The sequence below is a fragment of the Stigmatopora nigra genome, chromosome 18 (assembly GCF_051989575.1).
Source record: "Stigmatopora nigra isolate UIUO_SnigA chromosome 18, RoL_Snig_1.1, whole genome shotgun sequence".
In the NCBI taxonomy this organism is placed as follows: Eukaryota; Metazoa; Chordata; class Actinopteri; order Syngnathiformes; family Syngnathidae; genus Stigmatopora; species Stigmatopora nigra.
Window position 1 is genome coordinate 8,011,976 of NC_135525.1, and position 17,703 is coordinate 8,029,678.

At 42.6% G+C, this 17,703-nt stretch overlaps 2 protein-coding genes across 6 annotated transcripts in view; one reads left to right on the plus strand and one right to left on the minus strand.

Moving 5' to 3' along the window:
- The first annotated feature begins 592 nt into the window (after positions 1–592).
- Positions 593–3,567, plus strand: prr35 (proline rich 35). Of its 2 annotated transcripts, XM_077738338.1 has the most exons (3): positions 593–1,978; positions 2,161–2,660; positions 2,739–3,567. In XM_077738338.1, the coding sequence occupies exons 1-3, from the start codon at positions 666–668 to the stop codon at positions 2,951–2,953; spliced, it is 2,028 nt and encodes a 675-aa protein (XP_077594464.1). In that variant the 5' UTR covers positions 593–665; the 3' UTR covers positions 2,954–3,567. The 2 variants fall into 2 exon arrangements, with proteins under 2 accessions (XP_077594464.1, XP_077594463.1); XM_077738337.1 differs by having other exon boundaries at positions 2,161–3,567.
- A 561-nt stretch (positions 3,568–4,128) lies between these two features.
- LOC144211251 (uncharacterized) overlaps positions 4,129–17,703 on the minus strand; it is a 30,697-nt gene continuing 17,122 nt past the window's right edge. The window contains exons 8-26 of one of the 4 annotated variants that reach the window (XR_013329550.1): positions 17,455–17,596; positions 17,260–17,379; positions 15,960–16,016; positions 15,790–15,858; positions 15,632–15,721; positions 14,060–14,169; positions 13,859–13,897; positions 12,399–13,083; positions 12,124–12,240; positions 7,621–11,295; positions 7,190–7,337; positions 6,993–7,098; positions 6,752–6,911; positions 6,578–6,685; positions 6,413–6,499; positions 6,175–6,337; positions 5,997–6,082; positions 5,804–5,872; positions 4,129–5,361 (exon numbers count right to left, since the gene is read on the minus strand). Coding sequence is in view for 1 of the 4 variants with exons in the window: in XM_077738336.1 (XP_077594462.1) it covers positions 5,314–5,361; positions 5,997–6,082; positions 6,175–6,337; positions 6,413–6,499; positions 6,578–6,685; positions 6,752–6,911; positions 6,993–7,098; positions 7,190–7,337; positions 7,621–11,295; positions 12,124–12,240; positions 12,399–13,083; positions 13,859–13,897; positions 14,060–14,169; positions 15,632–15,721; positions 15,790–15,858; positions 15,960–16,016; positions 17,260–17,379; positions 17,455–17,596 (6,010 nt within the window). In the remaining 3 variants the exon portion in view is untranslated. Of the gene's footprint in view, positions 5,362–5,803; positions 5,888–5,996; positions 6,083–6,174; positions 6,338–6,412; positions 6,500–6,577; positions 6,686–6,751; positions 6,912–6,992; positions 7,099–7,189; positions 7,338–7,620; positions 11,296–12,123; positions 12,241–12,398; positions 13,084–13,858; positions 13,898–14,059; positions 14,170–15,631; positions 15,722–15,789; positions 15,859–15,959; positions 16,017–17,259; positions 17,380–17,454; positions 17,597–17,703 lie in introns of all 4 variants that reach the window. The other 3 variants (XR_013329549.1, XR_013329551.1, XM_077738336.1) reach the window with 3 other exon arrangements.

Consider the following 17,703-nt stretch of genomic DNA (forward strand, 5'->3'; position numbering starts at 1 on the left):
CGAGTACTTTTGAACTTATGCGCCGTTTCTTGACCCAGATCTTAGTCCTGCCCCTAATGATGCCCCCCAGGCATGACGCCAGGCCCTCATTAGTAACCAGCCCCCAACCCACCACCGCCACTTTCTCTTCTAACCAAGCGCAACCCGCAGCTTGGCTTCATGGCGCTTGCGACTCGGCCTTCAAGGTTTCTTGTCCACTAGCACCCCCCACCCCTCATAACACTGCACAGGTGCACAGCCCCCCCCCTGTCATGACCCACTTGCCCTCCAGCTCCAACCCTCACTCGGGTCTGGTACTCTGCTGGAACTAATAAAGTGTGGCAGGAACAGTGAAAAGCTCAAGTCCGGTTAGTGGTGAGGTGACCTTTTAGCTCAGGTAGACAACGCGTGCAGTCTTGAAGTATTTCGTTGTACCTCCAGGGTGGTCATGGAGGGACACATTTGATTTCAATTCGAGTTAAATGCAGCATTCAACAAACTCATCTTGTCTCTTCACAGGACTCATGAAAATGCAGCTTCACGTTGGCAACCATGTTGAAGGCTGAAGGGCACACTTCCAAATGAGCAAAACCAGAGATCAAAACACCTCAAGTCCCGCTACTACTCTTGTGAATGATTTTAAGCGGAACACCATTGCATTGAGTTGTCAAATATCACAAAAGATCATGTCCAAAGACGACGCTTGCAAAGTTGCGCCCGCCTCTAAACACAAGGAACGCAAGCCCAAGAAGCCTCACTACATCCCTCGTCCGTGGGGCAAGCCGTACAACTACAAATGTTTCCAATGTCCTTTCACCTGCATGGAGAAGTCCCACCTTTACAACCATATGAAGTACAGCCTGTGCAAGAACTCTCTCTCCTTGCTCATCGAATCTGACTGGCCTTACAAAAAAGGCAACAATGTCCTTCACCCGGACCAGCTGCGACCTCCACCGGCGGGAATTCGCTCCCAGAAAGACTCCCAGGATGCGGTGACTCGGATTGAGGGGGGACAGCAACAGAGCACGGAGGAGGAAGCCGAAGATCGTGAAAACCACGGACGGGAAGAGGAAGCAGAAGAGGCCTGTACGTCGGCGAAAGGGAGGTCGGAAAGTGGAGATGCTGCAGAGTGTAAAGCAGATTCCGAGTTACTGATGGCGGACATGTTATCTCTGGAAGACCAGTTGATAAGGGCACGTTCAGTGGAGGTGGAGGCCCAGTTGAAGCATTACAAGAGCCTATCCAAGACCTGCATGACAGCTCCAAGGTTACTCCCAGAGCAGTGGCGCCTCCTCACTTCTAGCAAAGCCAAAAGCGAAGCCACTCAAGCCCGGATGAACGGTTCCATCCCGTGCTACCCTCCCCCGCCCAATCTGGTGGACTATCAGGATCCCACCGGGCTTAACCTGTCGGTGCTTGGAGTGGGCTATCCCATTGGCCCGAGTCTTTTCTCATACATGAACTCTACTCTCCCCAGCACTCAAACCCACGCACAACTCGCTCAGCTTCCCTTCTTGGCGTCGGCCGCACAGCTGATTCACCCGGCCTCGGGCAGTCATACGGACAGAACTTTCATCCCCCCGCGGCTTTATTACCCATTCGTGTGTGAACACAGTTACGGACCGGCTTCCGGTCAAAACGATGCCAGTAAAGGACACAAAACATCCACAAATACTGCTGATACGTTTTCATTACCTGGCTTCCAGCCTAAAGTTAACCTGTGGAAAGTGCCTGCTTTAAGGCCCGGGGCAACCACGGTTTCCCCTGTGGGTCGGGTTTCACCTCTGGGAGTTTCATCCGACGTGTCCTCTAGGTTGGGGGATAAAGTGCAAGCTTCACCTAAAGAAGGTAAAGCTAGTTGGGGTCTCAAAAGAACAGGCGGCCTTATGACAAACCATGAATCTCCAGTGGAAAAGAAGCCCACAACAGACTTCACTTTGGATCTTCTGAAAAACATCCAGACGAGTCCTACTCTAAACATGGCAACAGACAAACTTTGGTAAGTATTATAAGTCACCCTTTTTTTATCTCCGTACTCTGGCCAGTTTTATCTATCCTTTTATTAGCTATTATTTGTTTTAAAAGTTTGGCAGTCGAATGCTCTAATTTAGGATTGGTAGCATTCCTTTTCTTTCAGGTTTGTTGAACAGATTTTAAACTCAGCTTTTCTCTACTTTTCAGCTCACAGAATTTGCACCCCAGGACTAAATCATCAGAAACCTTGTACACACAACATCTCACCAAAAGTCCCAAAAGGGAAGCTTCATCCCTCTCGGCTTCTATCGGCGGAAACAGCAGCCAAGAGCTTACTACCTCACGTGACACGGGGGCCTCCGATTCAGTGGCTGTTCTACTCAGCGACCTCTCCAAAGCTCTTCAGGAGTACCAGGAAGCCGAACGCAAAATTTCCCATCTGGAAAAGGAGGAACTTCCCGTCCAGCACCACCTTTGGGAGCACCTGAGCAAAATCCGAAATGAACTATCGCACATCCACCAAGCGCTGGAGAGGACAGCCCGCCAAAGTGAGGGTCCTCTAGACCTTTCTTGTAAGAAAGACTCCACGGAGTCAAAGGAGTTGAACTTCAAGGACAATGTTGCCAAACAGACGGACGAGGAACAAGAGGAAGAGGAAGACCGAGAAGAGGAGCAGAGGAAAGCCACGAGGGCCTCGCTGGAGAGCCGTAAGCAGTCGCTAGACACACTGATAAAGATGAGTAACAGTGGTGAGTCGTTGATGGCCGCTGAAATACTGGCTCCAGGAGCACTGGCCATCAACCACAGCCCCGCCGAAGCCTTGTGGCCGGGCAGAACCACAAAGTGTGAAGCCGACTCCAGCGTGCTACTCTGTCCTGACGGCAGGTCAGTCATGTTTGCCGACATCGCGTCATCGACTAAAGCGGCCAAAAGACCTTGTTCGATACAGCGGGTGGAGGGGCAGTGCCCACAAAGCCCTTTAACGGCGATAGAAAACTAAAGAACACTTGTCTTTTGAGAATGTCTGTCAATCCACACTTGGAATCGAGGCATTGTGGTTGTTGGAGACATTTCACAACTTGGTTCACCCTCCTAAAAAAATGGTTTACTCATTGACGGCATTTCTGTGTGTATGTGGGTGTCAGTATTTGTCCAATCAGACTTCAGTCTTAGTGTGCCAGGGCAATTTCATCTGTATTGAGGACCAAAGAGGTTTTTACATTAAATGTGAAATGTCTTCATTTATAAAGACTTCAGTTACTGTTGTTGGCTATTGCGGATGTATGGTTAGTTCCCACTAAAAACACTTGTCTTTCATTTTTTAGGCAACACTGTTTTGTTTTACACCTTTTAACTTGTACTACAAATTATTGAACACATATCTATACTATGGTCTTTGGGCCTGGACATCTTTGTCAAAAGAGACGTGCCACTCATGCTCTATTAACTTGATGTTGTCAGCAGCTTGTCATTCGAAAAATCCTTACAATCAGTTTGACTGACAATCATTCCCAACACTTTGTAAATGTGAAATAAAATGAAAATAATGTACACTGTTTTAAAGGTGAAATGAATTGATTTGATTTAAAAATTAAAAATCAATCGAATGGAAAAAAGAAGCGAATGATATTAGAGAAATGCAGTCTATTTCATGTACAGTAATTGTACCTAATCAAATTTGCCATTTCCCAACTGACGGTTTCCAATTGTAGGTATATAGACACTAACACTAAGGCCATACTCTGTCTTAACATAAAGCACTTCTACCAGCCAAATCACAGTTAAGAGGTCACCCGAGTTGGCTGCTCTAAAGGTCAATAAGCCCCAAGTTATGTCAAAACAGGTGAAAAAAAGTGACTACAGAGGACAAGAGGGGAGTTTTACATCACGTGGCATCCTCAACCCCAAGCGAAAGGTCATCTGCCACAACTGTAAATGCTTCCTTAAAAATATGACAATGTCTACTGTACATGATCATTTTTTAAGGAATAAAAAGGCCTGACTAATTTACGAATGCATTAAATTGAGAATGCAGGTCAACACTGCTCTCATGTGGACAAAAGAGTTCATGCAAAAACAAGGCACTATTACTGAAATTACTGTTAATCCCTCATTCCAATTATTATAAGTAGTAAAGTAATTTTTCATCCAAGTCTTATAAGAAAGCAGTGAAAATTGTTTTTACAAACTGTCAGATATTCCTTTAATTTCATTTCATATATTCAAATAAAAAATATTCATGTATTTCATATAGAGCTAATAAGCAAAGTTTAAAACAAGAGCACAAGTATTCCATGTGGCACATATATAATATATATGTATATGTATATATGTACATTTCCAAAAAGGGTTTGAAAACTACAGTGTGTTTCCATAGCTGCACAGGTTAGATAAAATTGAAATTCTCATAAGTGGTTTGTGTTCTTCACTGAGTTTGCGGCGCAACAAGTACAAAAGCGAGAGGTCAAGGGGTCAAGTGCTTTAAGGGGAACTGCAACTCACAGAATAAGTGAAGAGAAACAGGCTGTGTATATAGGCCCCTTTAAAATAGCAAGAAACAAAAGCAAAATTTGCACAAGACAACATAATCGTGCCAAGTTTTAAAGTGTCCTCGTCACAACAAAATGTCGGAAATAAAGACGAATGCCAGATTGAAGTAGCAGCAAACGTTTGGTTGCACTGCAATAATCAATAAAAAGGTTCCTCAAGTAGTCAAGTTATAAGTGCAATCCTCAACCTTTCCCTCCATGATTTAAAAACCTATCAAATAAAAAACAAACAAAAGAAACTATCATACATAAGCATTACAAATTCCATTATCAGTCAAACTTAAGTTTATAGTACAGCAGATAACCCAACACTTAATAACAAACCATGCACTTACATGATACTATATGTCCAGTAGTTATGTACACTAAACATCATTAACATTCCGATATAGAAATTGTAACAATAGTAAAATACAGCAGACAAATAAGTAATAAGGAAAAACATATATATTATTTAAACTGTGTGTGTGTGTATGTTATCCAGTTTGGCATTTGGGAAGATAATTCAAAATCGCTGTCATATATCCCCTCTCACAGCTTATTTTACACATTCCCAACTTTAACAACACATTAAATATGATTTCCCTCTGCCCATAAAACCTCAACCCTCATGAATCCATTTCCATCAAATAAAATTTGCAAAACTTGCAAAAATTTGCGTTCCATAGTCTTGTTGAGACCATTTGCTCAAAGCTGTCATATAAGTGTCAGTATAGCAAAAAACAAATAATAGTAAAAACACAATTAGGGTGAAAAAGGATATGAGATGCTGGAGGGATGTTGACATTCAGATCTATTTAGAATCTTTTGCCTAAAAAAGCTTCATGCGCTCTTGCAAGGTCAGCCCCTCTTTTAGACTCTGCCAAGAAAAACACAGAACCACAATAAGATCTGAGGAAAGAAGTAAAGACTTGGGGAAAAGGAGAGAGGCCTAAAAATAACAGTGTTTCATGTCACATTTGTGCACATTCATTATGAGTCTGATATTGACAAGAGATTTGGATGGGGAAGCATAAAAAGCCGTGCAAAACAAACACAAAGGGGAAAAAACGTCTTAGTATTGCAAGACATTGCAGTAAAATAGAGTGCAAATCTTTCTAGATACAAATTGAATAACAATAATATAATATGACAACCAAAAAGTCATGACAATTTCAACAAGGTAAATGTTAAAATGTCCCAAAGTGCTTCCGAAAATGAATGAATGAAAATTAGCCAGTGAACACATGAAGATGGAAAGGAAGTAAGTTCATGCAAGAGATGTTTTACTCGACGTCATGCTTATATTTTTATATACGTACTGCAAATGTCGGGTGGGTTTTGGGGAGGGCTTAAGTGCCACAAGGGGAGTGTCAGCTATCCCATGAGACCTGTTCGACGACAGACTGTTGGACAAAATACATACAAAACTAATGTGTTGTCACCAACTTTGACAACGAGAAAAAATGTGTGTGGATTTAAGCAAACAGGCAAAATAGATCAATCGATACTTGCCTTGGATCTGAGACTTCGGGGAGGCTTGGAGGGTCCGGACTGTTCCGTTTTTGTGAAGTCGGGGTTACTTTTGGATTTCATGATGTCTTACAAAGATAAAGAGAGCATAATGTGTTATTATTCATTGAAAATCAAGTTCACAGGAAATGCAGTATAGAATAAAAAATGCAATATTTACCATATCCAGACTTAACAGTCCCATCGACGGAATTCTTGCCTGACGATTCGGTGGCAATGAGTAGCTTCTCCTTCAGTTTGCCAATGTCGCAGTCGGCCTTTGCTTTCACGATGCTTAACTCGGTGTAAATGTCTTTGTACTTGTCCGTGGTGTACTTCTTGTCCTGTTGGCGTCATCCAAGAATTATTTTCAATGTTAAATACTTGAAAATGAAAACATTGCTGCAGCATTTACAAACCCGAAGAGCAGACTGCAATTCATCCTTCAAAGAGTGTATTTCTTGTTTAAGATATTGAATCTCAGACTCCTTGATTCGAAGTAGAACCTTCAACAGAAGAGAAAGACGGAAGAAAAATGTTAAGATGAAGTAACTGGTGCATTGGTTTGATAGTTTCCTACATACCTCCAGTTCATAAACATCTTTGCCTTGCGTAACGGGCGATAATGCCGTCTCCTTACTGAAACAGGAACGCATCCGGGTGATCTCGGCACTCAGACGGTTGTTTAGTTCCTGTTGGAGCCAAACTGAAGTTAAATGGAGAAAAAAAAAATGACACTCTCGGGTGTTGATTCTTACCTGATTGTGAGTATTGAGCTCCTGGTTTTCTCGCTGACACTGTCTAAGAGCCTGCCGCTCGGCCTCCAGGGCTTGAGCTAGGTGGGCGTTCTCCAGGCATTTCTGAGAATACTGCTCGGACAAAACCTCCAGCTCCCTCTGGATGGACTGCAGCTCTTCGCTGGAAAGTGGAGGGCAGAGTTGAAGCAACATATTTATCAAGACCATGAAACAACATGATCGGGTGAGTCTGGAAATATACTCGTATTGTAATCGGAGTTCATCAATGTCAGAATTGAGTCCGCTGAGCTGGGGTCGCTGATTCTTCTCAAGTTCCTCCTTGTGTGCATTCTTCATAGCTTCAATAGCTACGCATCAGAACCAAAATATTGCTATTATAATCCTAAAATATAATCTCACAACATTCATATGCAAAAGGAGAGGAATTTGTTTCTATACCAGCAATAGTGGCAGCAGTCTCCTCAGCAAGGAGCCTCTCTCGCTCCTCCATTAGTTTGGAAATCTCTCTCTGATGCTGTCTTTGGAGGTCTTCAACCACCTTGTGGTGGGTTTCTTCCATAGCGGCAAAGCCACGCTCACATGTGGCCTGGCGAAAAGTAAAAAAAAAAGCCAATTAAGCTTGCAAGCACTTTGATTTCTGGTTGCTATGTACTATTTTGGCATTTTAACATCACAAGGCTTAAGGCAGTCATGCAAGAGTAGTGGTAGTAGAAAACAAAACACCGCAAGCCCAAGTATGTCTAGTTGAAGAGCATTGCAATTAGCTTGGAGTAAGTGAGTGAATTGCTAATATAAAAAGGGATATACATCAAATGTGTGTAGAATTGTAAAGATGTGCCATTTCTAGAGTAAAAGTGAAAAAGATAAACCTTGAGATTTTCAAAGTCTCTCTGGTATTTCTCCCTCAGGCAGGCCACATCTCCTTCGAGGTGCTTGCTCTCCAATTCGTCCCTCATGCTGTTCATCTGACTCTCCAGTTCTTGGATCCTGTCCTTCAGAAGCACCATAGTGTCCCCATCAGACATAGTCAGTGGAACTCCATCCTCATCTTGCTCTTCATCTTCCATCGGTGCTGAAACCTCATTCATCCGTCGCTCTCGGGTGAGATGAACAGTTTCCTCGCATTGGGAATGCAATTTGACAATCTCGTCCTCGTAGACGCATTGAAGCGAAGCGATTCTTTCCTCAAATTCTTCCTCCAATTTTCTAATGCGGCTGGCGTGTTGCTCCTTCATGATGCCCACGTCTGCCCGCAAATCCGCCATCTGACGCTGGCTATTCGTCGCCTTCTCCATGAGAGTCTGTTCTGCAGAGGAATGAGCTTTTTCAGCAAGGAGCAGCTCTTGTTGATGCTTCTGCTTCAGATCCTTAATTTGTGAATGAAAATGCTCCTCCAAGAGAACTGCTTGTTCTTGCTGTTGGGCGAATTGTTTAGAACATTGGCTGATTTCACTCTTCAGAGTTATATTCTCCTTCTGGAGATTCTGGAGAGTTTGCTTGAAGTTTTGACGCTCTTCCTGAAAAGAGATTTCATACTTTTCTTGGATGGCTCTCACGCTGGAAGTGTGTTGCTGCACTAGAGCGTCCATATTGTGGTGCATTTGTTTGCACCAACCCATTTTTTTTTCATGTGTGACTCTTAATCTGCATGCCACGTAAACCACCTGAGCTTGGATGAGGGCTTCCCGCAAACAAAAAGATGTACTGGTGAACATTTCTGATGTCTGAGGTCCTAAAAGCGCAATGACCGTTTGAGCCAGTTCGGAGTGGTTTCCTGTGGTTTCCAGCTCTTGAGCATACTTGTACAGTTTTGCTGCCTGTTGTTGAAGCTCAGTAGCCAAACTATAATGAGCACTTTGAAACGAATCACTAGAATCTGTACCACAACTTGGGATTTTATCCGCCAAATGATGCTCGATCATTTTTTCAGCCAGATCTTGTGCTTCTTGCAGTTCGATTTGCTCTTTGTATGGAGCGAGTTCAGGTGGGCAGATATCAGCTAATGTTTGTTTGGTGAAGCTAAAGTTGCTTTTGACTTCTTTAATCACATTTTTTAAGTCGGATCTTTTGGATGCCTCAATAATTGACTTTAAGGCCCTTTCCCTTTGATAAAGGTTTTGGTGTGCTTCTGCCAACTCGCCTTTAAGTTGCCTCAATTTCTCTTCATAGTTCAATTTAAGGTTTTGAATAGAGTGGGAGAGTTCTGCTTTGATTAAAGTACTAAATATTGGTAATGAATTAATTTCTGCATCAGCTAAAACACTGGCCTCTTGCAATTTAGCAATGCTTGAACTGTCACAGGGTGTTTCATTTTCCAGGTCTTTCCAGAATGTATTCTCTAACATTAGCTTTCTGGTTAAGACATCTGCATACACTACTGCTAAACTATCTTTATCACCACTTTTCATGTTTTCTATATCTTCCCATATTGCAGTAAGTGATTGGAGAAGGTCAGGCTCTGGGCTTTGTATCAGTAAGGCCATTTTATTTAAAACAAGGGCCTCAAAAGAAAGAGTTTTTGCAAAGCGATGAATCACATCTTTATCAGAAGATTCTGACGTTTGCATTTGAGGACGATACGGTGATTTTTCCACCAAGGTTTTTTGTCCATGACGGATATACACGGATGCACTGACCAGTTCATATTCAACCTCTGACAGGGAGTGAAGCTGCACACAAGTGTTATCAGACAATCCAGATAGAATAGCCTTGACTTTCTCACGACTCGTTTCCACACAAAGGAGGGCCTTGGCATATGGATTGTTTGCATCACTTATCTGAGGCCCACTGTCACAAGCTAGTGGTTTGCTTTCAACCATCTTTAGATCTTTCTTGGACGCGTCTTCGGCATGTGCGGAACGCTGCTCCTGTAAATTCCGAGTGAGGTTTTTGAGTTTTTCCTCAGTGGCAAGTAGTTTAGTTTCAAGGGAATGTACAATGGTGATAAACTTCTCAGAGTCACTGAGTTGTGGGATCTCATAATCATTAGGAGGATGTGCTTCGGCCAGATTAAGGTCTTTCTGGTTAACATCTTGTTTTGAGTCATCAAAGGTATGATGGGACTCACCTAGGCCATCTGGGTTCAAATATTTTTGGCACTGAATACCAGAAAAACGGATTCTTGGTCTCTTAGCATGAGATTCCTTATCATCGGTGGAGTCCTCAGCATTGTTGAATAAAGGTGGAGACTCATTGTTTGAAATAAAAGGTTTAATGCTCTCCTGCCTGTTCTGTTCTTTAACTTGTTTCCTTCTTAAATGCAGATCGGCATAACCCAGCTGCAGTGCATTAAGATGCTGCTCAAGCTCTACAATGCGGTTCTCTGCGACCACAAGTTTGATCTTTAGTTTTTGTTCAGCACTGCCGGGCTCAACTTGATATGACCAACTTTGACTCATTTGAGATAGAAGGCCCTCTTTAGCTTGTAACTTATGTTCAGTTTCCTCCAAGCTATTGCCAAGTACAGTCATTTTAACAAGAGCCTCTTTCAAGTCCTCCTCCTTACGCAGCATCAGTCTTTCATACATTTCCTTAGTGTGTCGAATCTCATCCTCTTTCTCTCTGAGAAACTGGCTCATTCTCTCAAACTCTTGGGTTGCCCTCTCATATGAGTTTTCCAAGGCAGAATAATCGGCCTCTTCCGTTTCAAGGCGGTTGCGAAGCTTATTGACCTCTCGGTCGGCCTCTGAAATCTGGTTTAAGAGTTCTTGACAACGACACGTGAGCAAAGCTCTCTCATCTTCAAGCCGGCGTACACTTTCTTTCAATGACTCCAACATGTTGGTCTTCTGTGCAAGATCCTCTTTCAAATTCAGCAATTCCTGACCATGTTCTATTCCTACTGAGGTCTGCTTCCCTCGTAACAGGGCCTCCACTTGCTGTTGTGTCTTTAGGAGCCTGTCCTCCATTTCCTTGTTTGCAGTCTCGGCTTCGGCTATTCTTCTACACAGATTTTGTCTTTCCCTTTCGTGACTCTCTTGATTGCTCCGCTTCTCCTTTCTCAGGCGTTCCTCTTTCAGTGCCTGTCCTTCTTCTGTGGCGACCAATCGCGCAGTCACTTCTTGTAGTCTTTCCTGTAGCCTCTGGGTCTCTCTTAGATGGTCTCGCTGAAGGGCCTGTTGATGCTCCAAGTGCCTAAGAGCCTGGTTTCTTTCTAAGAGGCTAGCCTCAACTTCACTCAGTCTAGTTTCACTGTCCTTTAGTTGTGCACGTAAAGTAGCCTCACTACATCCGTATTCCTCCTCTTGTTCCTTTGAACGTGCTTGCTCTAGTTTCAGTTCATTTCGCATACGGGCCACAGCTTGTTCGCTTGCTAAAATTTCAGCCAGTGCAGAGGCCAGCTTTGATTGAAGAGCTTGGATGTCAGCCTCGTGGCGATCGACTACATTTTGGGCTTCGGCGTAGCTTCTTTTTAGTGATAGGATCTTTTGTTGGGCGAGATCTTGCTTGCGCTTCTGGGACTCGAGTTCACAATGCAAGTCTTTGTTCATCTTGTGCAGGTGTTGCCAGGGAACTCTACGTGGTGAAGAGGGGCGTGTTGCACTCTTGAAAAAGATTGATGAAACAAATTGGATTATTTGATGCATCGCCTCACTTTCCCTTTTCTGATACGGAGTCACAGACTCCTGGTACAAATCTTGTGTTTATTTTTCTGCAGGGACTTCCACTGTGCTTTTTCAAGATGAATACACACAGACATACATATATAAAGATATATATATATACACATCTATATGTATATATAGTGTATTTTTTCTTAATTCTAAAGAAAAAGGATGAATGATGTATTGAACAAAACAATGAAATGTAGTGACACTATTCTTTTTTGAATGCTTGCCAAACAAAAACTTTTTAAATGATGTTTAACATGCATGGGAAAGAAGCTATTAGTTCCCCAAAAGCCACAAGGTCAAGAAAGCACTGCATAAGAGCAGCAGAAAAACATGCAAAATATGCTTTGAAAAGGACACACAGAAACCTGATGAAAACCAAGAAAAAGCACAGCGCAAGGCCCTTTGATAGGTTCATCACCTCAAGCATTTCAGTTAATATTGATTATTGTCCCAGGAGATGTGAAAATCCATAACAAAATATTAGTCAAACACATGCCAAACACCCCAACCATGCATAACACTGCCAGAGAAATATCCTCACCAGTTAGTCTCATACATGTTACACTAGATACACAATCACCTCATTTGTTCAAATTGACAACAACTGATATTCAAAGAATTTTGATTGCGAGGGTCTGGAGTGTTTATTGCCATTAATGGCACTGGAATTCAAACATTCACATGCAATAAAAGATCCTAACATTTCCATTCACTTCCCAACTTTGCCCAGTGTTAGTATATAGTCAAATAAAGTTGTACCTGCAGTATATAACCTTCCCTTGCACTTTGTTCTCTTCCGAGTGCATCTTCCAGCTGCTCCTTCAACATGCTGTTTTGTCTTTGTAGTTGGTCCAGCTCTTTTTGCTTCTGTCCCAACTAAAAAAGCAAAACGGAGAACACCCATGAGACTTCTGTATAGCTAAATCATAGGATTGGACAACATTTCAGAACTCAAGTATAATGCACATGAACAATAATCTAATTTTTGCACTGCTTTGACTTGAAATTAACCAGAAAAGACCCACAACTTCTACCTCTTTGTCTAGCAGTGCAGCGAGCTCATGTGCAGGCAATCTTTCAGTGTTGGAGCTCTCTGTAGCTGAATTGATGGGCACTTGTTTCTCTTCCCTAAGCGGTGTCGTTTCCACCTGATGCCACCGATGCTCAATCTCGTCCTTTACACCGGAGGTTAAGGGGAACTTCTCTTCCTCGACATTGCGGGAGGGCGAAGGGTGATCTACTTCCATCCTTCCTTGCTCTTGACGTTCTCGTAAGGACGGCTGTGCGGGGGATATCGTATTCAAAGTGGAAGTGACGAGAACGGCATTCGGCAAGTGGCTCGGGGTGTTATTATCGGACACAATGGTAGAAATGGGAGAGGACAACGAGGTGGAAGTAGAGGAGGAAATAGGGCAGCCGGATGATGTGTTGTTAGGTGAAGAAGAGCCCAGTTCGACAGTGTCTGCTCGCTCCTTCCCTGGTTTGTTCGTTTTTTCATTTTTGAACTCTGACCAGTCGAATGTCTTTGAGCGGCCATCCCGCCTGCGCTCGCGAACTCTGCTTTTCCGGGATTCTGATAAAGGGAGGGGTGGGCCGTTGCTGTTCGAATGCTTGTGCCCATCTGACTTGGGGGTCTCACATAACAGGCTTGGCTCAGGTTTGGCCTGTTGACATGGCTCGAGCACGACTTGCGTTTTTATCTTCTCCTCTGCGACAAAGCTGGAAAGAGACAAAAACAAAATACACAAGGTTTATTCCATGAATTTCTTTTACATGCATGAGGAAACGTAGACAATTGTAGTAACAAGACACACAGACAAATGAAAATCCAATACAATTTGTCTGAAAGCAGCCTTAATGTTTACACACATGAACTAAAATAAACCCAACGGCAGACGCCTTCCTTCAGTGTCTATTTTAATTTGTACAGAAAGAATGCATTAGCAGTAAAAGTGAAGTATTTGCCATGTTTAGAATTGACAGGCAGGACAATTTATAAAAGTGACACAAGAGTCTAATATATAAATCAAGCACGTCATATTAAATTCAAACCAGGCTGGAATAACACTAAAAAAAATTGCGTTAAAGAAGTATCTCAAGAGGAATGCGTGTCTATGGAGAAATTCCCATACCACAGCTTGAAGGGTTAAATTTGGGAGACACGCTGCCCGGCTACCGTTTATGTGAGGTGGAGCGTTTCAATTAACACGTAATCTGAGATTATATTGGCATGATGGACATGCATAGGTTTACATTCTCATTCCCTAAATTAGTTACTCTTTAACAAGGTGAGTACGCTGGGTTATTTAAGTTTGTAGACTTGATTGCGGTGTGTCCCAAAAGCCAAGGAGACGTGACTCAACGTCAAACGACAGAGGGTGGGACAACAAACAGGCCGGGGCAGACATTGCGGTGCAATGACATCACTTTTTGAGGGAAAAAGCCAAAAAGGGGGGGTGGTGTAGGGCGATATTCAACACACAAGTTTTCCAACCTGGGCTTCAAAACGGATAGTTTCAGAGAGATGTTTTTCCTGGAAGCAGGTTGTAAACACACACCGGTTGAGGAAAAAGGCGAAGAAGGAGGAGGAGGAAACAGGGGGTGAGAAGGAGAGTGGGATTAAGTTCAAGTAGGTGAGAAAAGCAGCGTTTGGATCTGCCGGGAGGAGAGAGTTCATTCTTTTATGTGTTATTACCGTGTGACATCCGGGGCGATGGTGGGCCGTGAATTCTTGATGATGGCTTGGATCCAGTTCCGGCGGATACCGGCGGTCATGGCTGACAGGGTACACACGCCATCTTTACACTGAAACCACAGAGCAGACATGGTTTAAACATGAGTGACAAACGAGAATGTAATTGCAACCATAGTTCAACACCATCATTAAATCAGGCATTTCTACTTAATGCACATTTATATGTAATGCAGTATATAACGGAAAGTCTCACCACATAGCTGCCTTGTGTAAACTAATCATAGAATCTCAGACTTTTTAAATTTGACGTCCCTCACAAGGCCCTTCTTATATGAGGAAGCGCAATAAACATACTTTAAATATTATGTGTACATCCTGAATGCTATTGGAATTATTTTTAGTTACAACTTACATGTATATAAATGTCAGCAGTGAAACAGGGTTCTGTTTCACGCCAACTCGACTTGTTCATTCTTTATTGTTGGAAGCTATGAAGTTGTCATATAAAAAACCCAAATTAATGCCACAAGTCTCCTAGTAATAACTCCTTATTGTTCTACGCGGCAGAAATAAACATCACAATATGAAGAACAACTGTTATAGTCACTCCCTCCCTAATGAGACATTTTTCAATTGGTTCCATAACTCTGAATATGACTCTAAGGAATATTATCAAGGCAATCAACAACATGAAAGCCTATTGTCCATATATAAACCATTTGTTCTTCCAGTCAGCTATTTTTAGCAGTACTAAATACTAATGATTTTTATAGTCAGACTTAAAATGCTTTACTGACTACAGTATGAATATCAGAATTGTATTTCCGAGGTGTGCTCATACAGTAGACATACATGTACTTTATTAGTTACTCTTAACTTGCTGCAAGCCCTCTAAATTCACATGGATTAGACGTCTATTGCTGTCAAAAGCAAGGAAAAATCATTATGAATTCTACAGTGTCGCCTCTTTCAGGCCGCCGACTGTGGTGAGAAGGAATGACAGATATAAATACTGGCGTTATTCATTTCTTGACATGAAACCCATGCTGTTCTGCGCCAAAGACATGGGGATCCCTTTGGCTCCTACTATTTCTGACATCCGCCAGAAAATAGCCAGGGATGATACTCGGTGGAAATGTAAACAAAAAGGTTATTGGCATCAATTCTAGGTTTGAAAGCAAAATATATCTATCATTTGTATTGTGAAGGAATGTCATATGATATGTGATAGGTGTCCAAAATAGGTGAAAATGTTCAATAGCCAAAAAGGAGATGGTATGTTAAACTGTGTACAGCTTATGTAGGATGAGCGCAGTATGAGCGTTCACAGAGTGGTAACGACCGAGTCCGATTTAGACTGCGCTGTCATCGAGAGATGACAAGTCAGGTGACCTCATGACAGACAAAGAATCATTTCAAAAAGAGAAACAGCAAAACCCGATACCTTAAGTTGCACCACATGGCGTCTAAAGCTGTTTATAGACTGCCATCAGACAGCGGCACTATCACACTTTTCAATCTTTACTGTTAATGAATGACATAACACAATTGAATTGGAGAATTGACACTCACCAGGATTTGGAAGCCATAATTCCTCTGGACTGGGAACTCTTTGACGTCATAACAAGCGGAAAGATCAATTTCACCATCCAGTTCTGCCGCCTAGAAAAAGGTGCAGCATGATTTCAACAGCATTTCATCACATGGATATTTCAAAATACCACTCTTACCTCTTCAGCTATGGAGTCCTTGTAGTACCGCAGACACTGATCTGTGAGAACAAACCAGTGTTTCTTCCACTAGAGGCAAGCAGAAACACTATGTGACTTCAGCAGCCAACTATGCATAGAAATAACACATTACATGGGGCAAAAGTAGTCAGGACGCAACGACTATTTACCATTCCGTCATCATACAACTTGGTCATCCATCCTTTTTTGAAGTTCAGCAGATCGGGCTGCACAAAAGAGGAAAAATATACAATAAATTCCAGTTGGTTTCATTCCTCATCGGACATTCATCAAGTTTAGTGCAACAAGTCCTGCTGTTTGTGTGACACTATCCAACTCAATTGAATCAACACTAAATTGCCCAATGTATGTGCAACATTCAGTCCACCACATTGGCCAAGTAAGACATATAAATTGTGCTGAACAAGCACCCTAAAGCCGAGGTAAATGTCAACAAGCCATCCAAACGAGCTCCCACGTGCACTCAACAGTACCTTATTTTTGTTTAGCTTCTTCAGGTGTGGAGTCACCGTCTGGCAGAGAGTCATTGTGACACCTAACTGCCTTTACTTCATGTGTTGACAATCCACTCCTCTCACTCAAACGCGGGGTGGGGGGTGTTTAAAGCTGGACTGAGACTCCCTCCGCATTGGCTATTTATAAATTGGCAGCAGCAGCGGTGCTGTCAGTGTATGGGTGGGTAAGTGGGTGGGGTTCCTGGCAACATGTAGACCGATCGCGGAGAGACCAACCACAGCGGTTAAACGCAAGTCTCCGAGGAAATCCGAGGTCAGTACGTGACGTGAGAGAGCCGGACCTCGGGAGGACACATTTGCGGCCCTAAGCAGCTTGGCGTTCGGGACTTTAATCCCACTTGTAGGAGGAAAGGATACTTTTACACGTGTTTGGGATGGGTCAGCAGTGAGTAATGTGTGAACCAGAGAAATCAGCTTACATAAATATACAATAAAAAAAAACGTTTTGGGTCCAGGTACTGCATATCAGGAGAGATTTTATTTCTTCTCTCTCCCTGGGAGAACATGGAAACCACACAAGAGGACTGACCTGGATTCGAACCCAGGACCCCAGAACTGTGAGGCCACTGTGCTAACCACTCTTTTGCCCTTAAGAATAAAAATGTCAGTGTATTTTTGCCTTAAAAAAGTCATCCCAATCACCTCATCCTTCTCCCTTGGGACACTTAACAAAATATTAAGAAAAGTCTATTTAACAATCTTGATAGCAAGAGATTTGTAATCTATTTTTCATTCTAGTCATTTGTCAGTGTCGTTAATCTAAACATTTTTCACCCCTCAAACTAGAATGCACAGTGGAGGATAAGCAAGATAAACGTTAAGCCACTTTCTCATGCAGTGGTGGATCTGAATGACCCGGGTCAAGTATTGTACTTAATTATTTTCCATAAAACACTGTTTAAAAGTATACTTGAGAAAAAGGACAAAAACTCACAGCCATTGCAGACTCAGTAACTCTGCGGTCAAGTGATTTGGCTCGTCTTATATTTGCAAAAGTGGAGCCGGACATATTTGGAAGTGAATGATCCTTTCCCGCATCCAATGACGACATGTCCTACAACAACAAAAGAGTTCCCAAATGATCCTTGTGTGTCACAAGACGTAGGAGTAAACAAGACATCTTACATACATTTTTCTCAGCCAGATAACGTCTCTCGCTTCGGCCTTGTCGCTGCACATTGTTGACTTTTGAGGACGGCTCGCCGGGGATGTTGGTGTCCATTTGCTCCGCATTGGGACTTTCTTCAAATCGGCCAATAACTTGTGAACGCCTGAAACAGAGAAGACACATTTTCTGATAAGGAAAGAAGACATACAATGATTTTAAATAGTCCTTTCTAAATCTTGAGCTTGACAAATGCATTGACCACCATGCTGA